Source organism: Apteryx mantelli, chromosome 23 (assembly GCF_036417845.1).
Source record: "Apteryx mantelli isolate bAptMan1 chromosome 23, bAptMan1.hap1, whole genome shotgun sequence".
NCBI lineage: Eukaryota > Metazoa > Chordata > Aves > Apterygiformes > Apterygidae > Apteryx > Apteryx mantelli.
In genome coordinates, this window is record NC_090000.1 from 9,037,169 (window position 1) to 9,047,569 (window position 10,401).

Consider the following 10,401-nt stretch of genomic DNA (forward strand, 5'->3'; position numbering starts at 1 on the left):
CAGAAAACTCCTGCCAGCAGAAAAGAGAGCTCAGGGGTAGGGGAAAGGGGCAGGCAGGTAAAGGGGGACCAGCCTGGGATGGTGGTGTCACTTCCTTTGCCCTGTGGCAAGATCTTTGGAATTGAAGTTATGACTGTGATACAAGGATGATGTTCAGATTTGTCCAATATAGTCCTCTGTCAACAGATTCTGCATGCTCTGCAGTGGTTGCATAGGACCGTGGCCAGCTGGCTAATAAGGATTCACTGGAACAGCCCCATTCAGGGACTCTCATCCAATCCAGCTGAAGATGCTGTTGCAAGGACACCTGTGGCAGTGAATACCATCAAGAGCTAGACAGCAGCCAACTACCCTGTTCAAGAGGTTTGGATTCCCCACATGAGCATTACCTAAGTAACAGATCTCAAGGAATTCGATTTTTTTTAAACAAACTCTGTGTCCAAGAATGTCTGTGAAGCAAATGCATCATTCTGATCCATCACCTTCTGGTAGTGGGCTCAGGCACTTGTGCGGAGCCCCTCTGCTCCTGCTGTGGGCGCTGTGTGGAGTTTCATAGCAGACACACCGTCTCCTATATCCAAGGCCAGCGATTTGGCTGCAGGTCTGCCCTTGGTTCTGGCAGATGTCTCTTGGGGATCCCAAAGACATCATCGTGGTGATGGAGCAGGGCCATGTCTTCAGTTTTGTCACTCTTTGCCCATGTCCACGTGCATGAGTGTGGGAGCAGAGCCTGGAAAGGGAACAGTCCCACTGCTCCTAGGGACATGTTTTCCTGCAGGCTCTGGGGATGATCTGGCCGGGCTGGATGGTGCCAGCACAGAGACACCTGCCCCAAAGCCTTGCCGGCCGCAACCCCGGGTATTGGGTACATCCCACCTCCAGCCTGCTTGGGCGGCTATGGTCCTGACCAGCCTGTGATGGGAGTCACGCTGGCCGCAGGACTGCTTCCCGGCCTGGGTGTGGTGGAGAAGAGTAAAGTGCCTGTCCTGTGCCTCTTCCCTGCCAGCTCTGCCCTCCAGCACGTGTTGTGTTTCTTCCTTCACCTAGCACCAGGTGAGGGCATGTTTCATCCTTGGGCAGATGTGCCAGGGAGGGACAGGACCCCTGGCTGTCTGGGCATCCTCCCCTCTGCAGGGGCTGTATGGCAGGAAGGGGCCTCTCCCCAGTGTGCTAAGCACTGAGGGGCCCCTCTGCCAAACCTTGGGGACAGCATGTCCTTTGGTGGGGGCTGAACCCAGCCCCACATGTGTCTGTGGGGCAGGGCAGGGGCTGACACAGCCCCAGGGCTGGCTGAACAGGTGCTTGTCCCACAGCAGATGGGCCGTGGGGCTGAGCAGAGCTGGCAGCCCTAGTCCTTGGGAAGGCAGTTTTGTGCTGGCCACAGCATGGCCGTGAACTGCAGGTGAGTTCACCGCAGAAGCTCCTGCTTGGTGCCATAAGGATGCGGAAACCAAGATCCAGCACCCAGGTCCTGGAGAGGTTCGTGCTCCCAAACCCTGCTCCCACTGGGCTCGGGCTCCAGCCATGCATTTCCTGCGGAGAAAAATGGGCAGGGGGCTGGGGATGGAGGGGGCTGTCTCAGGGCAGGGGCTGCCAGCAGGGAGGCTCCAGGTCCCGGGGCTGGAGGTGGAGTCTGAGCCCCAGCACCTCAAGGGCCCCCAGGGTCACCCCAGCCCTGCCCCACCACCCTGGGGACATTCTGCTGACACCATCTGTGTTCCCCAGCAGAGAGCAGTGCATGTAGGGTCAGATCCGGGCAGGAGGGCAGGGCAGACCATTAGTGTGGCCAGCACAGCCCAGCTCTCCTGCAGTGTAGCTGAGGGCTGGACATGGTGACTGAGTGCCAACCAAGCCCCTGTCCAGCTCCCATTGGATCAGCAGCTGATCTGGGACGACTGAGGGGAAGGAGCAGGGTCCAGCCCTTGCTTACTCTGCACTTTGGCCCTGAGGTCTAAATCTCCAGGGCAGAAGAGGCTGGTGAGAGGCACCTGGCACACAACCAGGTCCCTGCAGAGCAGGTGCTCCAGCACAGAAGTGTCTGCCCCAGAGCAAGAGCCCCTCTGCACCCTGGGGTCCCCCTGCCCTGCCACACGCAGCCTGGGACAGAGATGCCTGAGACCCCTCGCTGAGCAGCACTGGGACTTTTCCCTCACGCCTACACTGCCTACATCCAGTCCCCTCCTGCAATCCCTTCCCAGCTCTGCACACATGGTCCAGCCCTCCTGCAAGGTCCCCAGCACCAGCGCTCCAGCCTGGAGAGGAGCTGGGACATCCCCAGCCCCGGGATGTGCTGCTGCCCATGGAGGGTCAGCGCAGGGCCCAGGGCTGGAGGAGCTCCCAGCGATGCCTGGGGAAGCGCTACCATGGGAGAGGGTGCTGGTGACAGCTGCCGGCTGCCTCCTCTCCTCGAGGGCAGGGTCCTGCTTTTTGCAGGCTGCCAAGCTGTGGCTGTTCCCAGTGGGGAGCCTGGCTTTCCCCTGCCCTGGCTGGGGGAACGGAGGGGACACACACAACCCCCACTGCTGGGTGGTGGCTTGGCTGCTGGGGGAGAGGAGACATGTCCCTCCTGGGACCCAGAGCTGAAACCCTCTTACGAAGCAGAGGCAGCGCTGGGCAGCACCGGGACTGGGGGAGTTATCCTCTGCCTCCCCAAGACAGGCACCGGACCCTGGGCAGACGCATTTGATTTTGTTTCCCAGCCTGATGGTGCAGGCTGCGGGGAAGAGGTGAGCTGTGCTCTGGCTGCTGGGCAGGGAGAGCTGAGGGCAGTCGCATGGCCCCATGCACTGCAAAAGGAAACATCTCCTCCCATCACTGCCTGCTCCCGTCCCCCTTCGCACTACACACAGATATTCCCCTCCACAAACCCAAACTGGTGCCCCAGGCGAGGCAGCTCCTTCTTCTGCCCTTGCAGCCCAGCAGCGGGAGGGCAGAGGGGTGGGGGTGGATGGGAGCAGGAGGACGGGCATCCCAGGGCTGCCCAGGGCCCTGGTGCCTCACAGCCCCTGCCAGGAAGGAGCCAGCTCAGGCTGTGCCAGGTGTGCTTGAGGGTCCACGAGGGCTGCGGGAGCGAGGAGCAGCCCCTGGAAACGGGAGTCCCTGTGGAGCCAGAGGAGGGGAAATCCCAGCTCTGGGTGCCCAAACAAGCTGCTCTGTACCATGTGCCAGGGCAGCGGGAAGCAGAGCTGCCTCCCAGCTGCTATGGGGAGGTGATCCCTGGGTGATGAACCCCTCTGGGTCTGGCTGGGGTGTTCAGGACACTGCTGTCACCTCTGGACACACGTCTGTGGGGCCACAGCCCAGAGATAACCCTGTCACTGCAGCTCTGTGGTGGCCTCCATGCCTTGGGACCAGGGTGACCCTGGTAGAGCCCCAGGGAAAAGAGCCAGCAGGGGCACTCTGGTGGGGGAGGAGACTGGCCCTCCCCGCCCAGAGGGGCATTACGGGATCCTGTAGAGGGACCCATTTTGTCTGGAAACTCTGTGTGTGGGTTGCAGGATGGAAATGTCTCTGCCAGCAGGAATATCCTCCAGCTGGCCTATTCACTGCTATCGCACTCCAGGGACCATGGGCACTTGCAGGTGCACAGCCTGTCTCAGAGCCCGCTGTTCCCAAGACGTGCCCCTTCCCCACTGCTGGTTCTTGGTGCTTTGCTCTCCCTGATCAGCCTTGGGGACACTCCCACCACCCGGGGAGGGAGACACCAGCTCTGGATCAAACCTCCAAAGGGTTTAGTAAGAACAAATACCAATGCACGCTGCAAAAAATATGGGAATAAAAATAGAGGAAAGGCCCAGCTGTTTCTGCTGCCAGTGGAAGAAGGGAGAGCGCTCTCTGGCACTCACGGCTCTCCCAGCTGCACAGGCCTCTCTTCTGTCCCCGGTGCACCCAACTGCACGGCAGGGGTGGGCTCCCCTGGCCCTGGGCTCAAGGACCGTTTGGCACCAGGGCCCTGTCTCTCAGCCTTGGTGTCCTCATGGGGATGTGCCAGAGCTGCCTCTTCAGCATCATCATAGTCCGTGTCCGTGGAGGGCAGGGATGGGGTGGCTCTCCTGGCTCCGGGGGCCCTGTCACTTCCTCGGGAGTGCAGGCTCCACCCTGGAAGCAGCAAGGACACTGCATTGCAGTTTTCCCCATGCGGGTGCCCCTCCTGGGCTGTATATCCCCTTCCTCCCCCTCCCCTCACTGCCCCGAGACATCCAGCCCATTATCCCACCCCACTTTCCCCACCAGGAAAACACCTTGGACAGGATCCCTCCCCGTCCCGAGAGGTCGGGCTCTCAGTACGCAGTGACACTGGGGGAATGGGGATGGCAGCCCAGGAGCCGGCAGCACTGCATTTCCGGGGCTTGCCCTGCTCCCGTGGGACAAACCCCATCTCAAAGGGCCTTTCAGAGCTGCCCTAGGACGGCCCCCTCCCTCACCCACCAGGTACAACCCCGGGGGTGCAGCAGGAGAGGCAGGGAGGAGCTGTGCCCCTGGCTGCGATGGGCAGAGCTGGTGGGGAGGAAGCTCCTCTCCTGAGCCCAGCACTGGGCTGCTCTCCCCGCATACCCGTGGCACCAGCGCTGCGGGGACCACTGGCCCGGGAGCTGCCGAGGTGCTGTCCTGGGTCAGGGCTGAGGGAAAGGGCCCTGCAGATGTGCTCCCTCCCAGCAGCGACCCACACTGACCTGAGCGACCAAACTTCGCCTGTTTCTCCCACGTCAGGCTGTAGTCAATCTCCTGGTACACAGCCTCAGAGAAGGACTCCAGAGACCTCCTGGAGCCTGGGGACAGAGGCAAGGTCAGCACAGGGACATGGAGACAGGAGACTGGACCCCAATGTGCTCACCCATCCCTTCTGCCTGGGCCAGCCCAGGACACACCCCACGGCCTGGCCCCACTGCTCTGTCCACTCATCTTGGCCACATCCCTGCTGACAACAGCGTCCCTGTGCATATGGTCTGGGGCAATGGCATCCTCACGCTCTCCCTTCAGAGACAGCCCCATGCCCCTTTTCACCCTGAGTCACTCCCTCCTCGGACCCTGGAGCAGCTCCCGCAGCTCCTCTCCCTGGTGAACTTCTCGCTCTCTGCCAGATGGCTCCTGGCATGGGTGGGAAGGGATGGACGCAGGGAGAAGCCCAGGGACCAGACACCCACACACAGAGACCCCCTGCCCTGCGTGCCTCCCAGCACCACTCTTGCCCCACGACCTCCCCTCCAGCTCTGACCAGAGTGGGGCCAGCAGCATCCCCAAAGGTCTCCTGCTGCTCCCGTCTCCCCCAGCTCCTCACTGCCATTTCTATCCTCCCCCGTCACCATCTCCTCCTGTGTTTGGACTCTCTCCACCCTGCTTGCTGCTGTCCCCAGCCAGACAGTGAAGGGGCAGGGATAGGGCAGGAGGCAGCACCCCCACCCCAGCTCTGTCTCTGCCCCTCACGGACACCCCACAGCACCTGCAGGGCTGCCAAGAGGCGTTGCCCACCTGGGACTGATGGGGAAGGACCCACCTCTGCGCTGAGCTCTGGCACTTCTCACTTGCCCCACCAGCAGGGCCAGGATCAGGCACAGCAGGGCCCCCAGGATGATGCAGATGATGACAGGCACTGAGATTCTCCTGCTATCCTTCTCAAGGCCCCGGGGCAGATCTGCACAGGCAGGGACATGAAGGAGGCAGCTCCTGGCCTGGGGGAGGTGGGGCCCCAGGGACACCCCACTCCTTACCCCCCACACATGGCAGCAGGGGGTGGGGACACAGAGGTAGGTCATGGAGCAGCTCCCACACTGCTTGCAGAATCACAGCCCTCCCCAAAGCTACCCGTTCCCACCCCAGGGCCTCCTCTCCAGGGCTTCGCACCCCAGCACAGAGCCCCTTCCCTCAGGCTGCAGCTCACAGCCTGGCCTGGGGAGATCAACCCCCAGGGAGGAGGGCAGGTTACCTGCTCGGGGAGGTGACATTGTCGTCCTGGTTGGAGCTGCAGAGCAGAGAGAAACAGATGTCTGTGGGTGTGTGTGTCAGTGGATGTACCCTACAAGTCCCCTCTGAACTGCCCTTCTCTGCGTCCCTGTGACAGCACCCAGGGCCTCTGCTCTGGGACACACGGAGGACAGCACCGGCAGCCCAGGGGATGCACCCAGGGAGCTGCAGGAGTCCCACGGGCAGAGGCCTGAGGACACCCTGCCCTACAAACTGCTTCAACCTCCCAGTGCCTCCTTGATCATGCACAGCAGCCGAAACCCCCAGTAATTCAGTGTATACCAGCACGGCACTCAAGGCTCAGCCCCAAAGGGTCCATGGTTAGCAGAGGAGCAGACAGATGCTCCCAGAGGGGAGGCTTTCCTGAGCCAGAGTGCTGGCAGTGCCTGGGGCAGTGCCTGTTTTCCAAACAACCCACAGCCACCAGGACCGGTGTCACTCTTCCCATTCCCTCAGCAAACCACAGCCACGAGCAGGATGCTCTGCCCAGACTTTCCAGTCTAAATGCTGGTGGTCCTGGTGCTCTCTGTTGAAAATAAAGAGCAACAGGCACCTCCGAGAGGTGTCCAAGATGAGGGGGAGGAGACCCTGCCTGCAGGTGCCTCTGCCCCTCCTTGGGCTATGCGGGGAGCTGAGGACAGCTATTGCTGATGAACGTGGGTCACCCCAAGAGCTGAAATCTTGCTCGTGTCACTACCAAGCTCTTTCTCTGCATTGCACCTTGCTGAACAGGGAGCAAGACTTGGTGTGAGCTTTGTGCCCAGGTGGCTCCAGCATTACCATTGCAGGTGATGTGGGTCTCTTCTTGTTGGTCATTACATGACTGCGGGTTCCAGGGAGAAGAGGGGCACTGCCAAAAGGAACTGTTCCTCTTCCCACATTCAACACGATCCAGCCATGTAGGGCCAGACACGTTGCCGTACTGCTGGACTCTTTCAAAAGAGCCTTCATCTCCACAGCCCAGCTCTTTGCACACCAGGGACACGGTGGCGAGAGTCATTGAGTTGGAGCAAACACTTCCCCACGTCCCGTTGTAGAAAACCTGCAGGCGCCCAGAGCAGCCATCGCTGTTCTCCAGTCTCAGGGCCACAAACTCTGGAAGGAAAGGCACAAAGTGGGGGAACAAGCTGGTTCTGGGGTGCGGAAACAGCAGGCATCCCTGACAATCCCCCGGGCTGTTCCGCAGCAGCCAAGGGCAGGAGAGTTACTCCAAGAAGCAGGGACCCTTCTGGACACCCCAGCGCTCAGACAGGCAGAGGGCACTGCCAGCAAGTCACCGTTTCAGCAAGGGAGCAGAGAGCAGTCCCTGAGGTGCAGCAGTGCCCTCCCCTCTAGCCCCTGCGCATGGCTGTTCTCTCTCTGTAACCCTGAGTAAAGGCCGGTGGGGACTGTGCATGGGTGTCCCTAGGACGGGGGCAGGAAGGGGACTCGGGGCAGCCAGGGACAGTCCCGGCCATGCCCTGCTCTCCTCTCATCCCTACCTCCCCAGGCACCAGGCTCCCACCACTGCTCCCAGCACACACCTGAGCAGACAACTCCTGCGTCCTTTTTGTGGGGGCAGTTGTGCTGTCCCCAGGTCGCGGCAGGGCAGTCCCAGAGAGCAGCTTCATCCCCAGAGCAGTTCACGTCGTCCAGCCAGATCTGCCCGGAGCCTTCCCCGTAACGAGCAGAGCCGACCACCTCCACAGCCACCCCGCAGTCCAGCTGGTGGCAAACAACGGTGGCGTCGGACAGGTCCCAGGAGTCGTTGCAGATGGTCCCCCAGGTGCCCTGGTAGTAGATCTCCACTCTCCCGGCACAGCGCCCTATCCTGTTCACCAGCCGGACCTGCCGGCTCCCTGCAGCCCGGAGAAACCTCGGCTGTCAGGGTCTCGCGGCCCTGGGGAGCACAGCGCAGCAGGGACTGTCAGAGTGACTCACCTGAGCAAACCACCCCCACGTCCTCAGCAATTCCTGCTGGCGCTGCCTCAGGCAGGGAGATGTTGCAGAGGGTCAGGTGAGCCTCCTTCCCTCCACACTGGACCCTTCTCAGCTCCACGAGGCCCGTCCCTCCCTCAGGCTTTGGCAGGTTGTAGGCTCGCTCTGCCTCTCCGCACTGGAGCTGCCGGCACACCACGCTGGCATCGTTCACGTCCCACTCGTCATCCAGGACTCTGCCCCACGCCCCGTGCAGGGCCATCTCCACTCGCCCGTCACACCGGCTCCCTCCGTCCACCAGCCGCAGGGATCCCAAGGGCCCTGCCCAGAGACAGGGGAAATGCCCTGCACCCTCTGCGAAACCAGGCAGCCCTGCACCCTGCCATGTGTCTCCCATTTCTGATGTCCTTGGACACCCTGGAGCTCACCCATCTGTAGCCAGCTCACAGTGAGGAGCTCAGGGATGGGAGTTTTCCAAGGCATTTTTTATTTTCTCCAGCCACTAAACCTTGCTCAGTCATACGCTGTCATTGCTCAGGAAGGTGCAGAGAGGGGAAAGCATGGGAGGTCCGGGCAAATCCCAGAGCCACCACATATGTCCTAAATGGCGCATATGGAACAGCTTCAGCAGGAGGAAGCAGTGGCCTAGCCAATGGCCTGGGCGATGGACAGGACGAGCACAAGCCTTGCTCCTGTCTCCACCCTGCGGCTGGCACCTGCTGAGATAGACGGGGAAGAGCCCACATGTCTCTGCCCTTCTGCATCCCCATGGATCGGGGGGACTGGGAGCTTGTGTCTTTGGCAGGAAGCAGAGGGAGGGGGGCCTTTCTGAAAAGACACATTGAGTTTGGGGCATATGCTGCAAGAAGCCAGGGCAAATCCCAGCCCTGCTCTGCTGCTCAGCCCCAGGCATTGCTCCTGCTGGGTGAACCCAGGGCAGTCCCTGCAGGTGGTGGCATCAGGGTCTCTCTGCAGGGCTCTCTGCGGCTCTGGGATGGGTCTGTGTGCTGCAGGAGGGAGCAGAGGGTCCTTTGCAGCCACAGTGAGTGGAGGTGTGCCCCGCAGCCCCGTCCCGTGCCTGTTCCGCAGGAGGAGCGTGGAGGAGGCCAGGCCTGGCAGTGGCCCTCGGTGCCTGAACTACCTGCCCTGGGGAGGCCAGAGATGCCTCCTCCCTGCTTGGTCCTCACCTCTCACAGCGCAAAGTGGTCTGCCTGAGCAGGCAAAGCCCTTTGAATCCCTCCGTGGAAAGCCAGGGTTGCTCCAGGAAGAAATACACGTTCTGTTGCCTTGGGCTTCCCTGCTTTGTTGGCTTGCTGTGTCACACACAAGGGGCAAGTTTGGCTAATCCTGGCTTTTCCCTGCACTCACCTGAGCAGAAAACACCAGCATCATTGTCCTGTGAGCACTGGGAGGCCCCCAGGACAGTCACAGGGCACTGTCCCAAATGGGATTCGGTCCCCTCGCAGTGGAAGCGCTCTCTCCAGACAGGGCCCGTTCCTCTCCCAAAATGCCCTCCTCCAGGAACAGACTCAGCAAATCCACAGTTGAGCTGATGACAGAGAACGTGGGCGTCGGAGACGTCCCAGCGAGAGTCACAGAGCGTCCCCCAGGTCCCCTGCACCTGCATCTCCACTCGCCCTGAACACGCCGTGCTGCCATTCACCAGCCTGAAGCCTGCAAATATTGCAAAGCAGAGAGAGGGCAATTAGAGAGGATGGCTTTGTGCTCTTGCACCTCCAGTAGCCAAAGAGGGAAATGCCACAGAGACGCAATCCCATCTCCTTTGCCTGCATCACTGGAAGATTACAGACAACTCCACACCTCCTGTACTCACACCATGCTCAGCACGGTCACTTCCCCACTCCCCTACCCCACAGCACACAGCTCACAGCAGGCATTTCACACCTCCTCCCTGAATGCTCACGTGTGCAGGTGACACCAGCGTCGTTCGCATGGGTGCAGGTCTGGTTGCTGAGGGACCTCCAGGGGCAGGAGGAGAGGAGGGATTCATTCCCCACACACTGCAGCTCTCTGTCCCAGATGGGACCGACCCCCTCTCCAAAGTGAGCTGCCCCGGGCATGGACAGGGCTCTGCCACACTGCAGCTCCCTGCAGATAACGTCAGCGGCATTGAGATCAAAGTGTGAGTCACAGACTGTTCTCCACTGGCCTCCATCTCTGATCTCCACACGTCCTGAGCAGGGGCTGTCCCCTCCAGCCAGCTGCACAAATCCTGGAAAAAAACACCAATGGCAGGCAGTTCCCAGAGGCTTCTGGCAGTTACATACCCACATCCCACATCGTGTCCAAGGCAGCCACATCCAAAATGCCCCGTGAACATCCCGGCAGCAGCTGTCAGTGGGTGCTGAAGACACAGACCTTTCAGGGCCTCCCTCACCTCCTCTCACACCTGCACAGTGCTCCAGGGCTTGTGTCTATCCTGGACCCACAGCCACAGGCACTGCTCAGAGAAATGATGCTGCCCCAGAGACCCAGCACTGCCTGCCACAGGGTCCCCTGGCA

General features: G+C 61.0%; 1 protein-coding gene across 1 annotated transcript; it reads right to left on the minus strand.

The window, feature by feature from the left end:
• Positions 1 to 3,841: 3,841 nt before the first annotated feature.
• On the minus strand, positions 3,842 to 10,179 carry LOC136993984 (scavenger receptor cysteine-rich type 1 protein M130-like). The gene is made up of 8 exons (XM_067310027.1): positions 10,167 to 10,179; positions 9,247 to 9,552; positions 7,882 to 7,971; positions 7,485 to 7,799; positions 6,742 to 7,056; positions 5,495 to 5,632; positions 4,674 to 4,769; positions 3,842 to 4,098 (listed from the first exon to the last, which is right to left on the minus strand). The coding sequence occupies exons 1-8, from the start codon at positions 10,177 to 10,179 to the stop codon at positions 3,842 to 3,844; spliced, it is 1,530 nt and encodes a 509-aa protein (XP_067166128.1).
• Between the last annotated feature and the right edge of the window lie 222 nt (positions 10,180 to 10,401).

Coding starts and splice junctions, on each gene's coding strand:
- LOC136993984 (XM_067310027.1), bottom strand. Junction 7,972..9,246: donor TGCTGGTGTTTTCTGCTCAG/GTGAGTGCAGGG, acceptor TCCAGTGTGGAG/GGAAGGAGGCTCACCTGACC. Junction 4,770..5,494: donor TGCCAGAGCTCAGCGCAGAG/GTGGGTCCTTCC, acceptor CTCTGTCCCCAG/GCTCCAGGAGGTCTCTGGAG.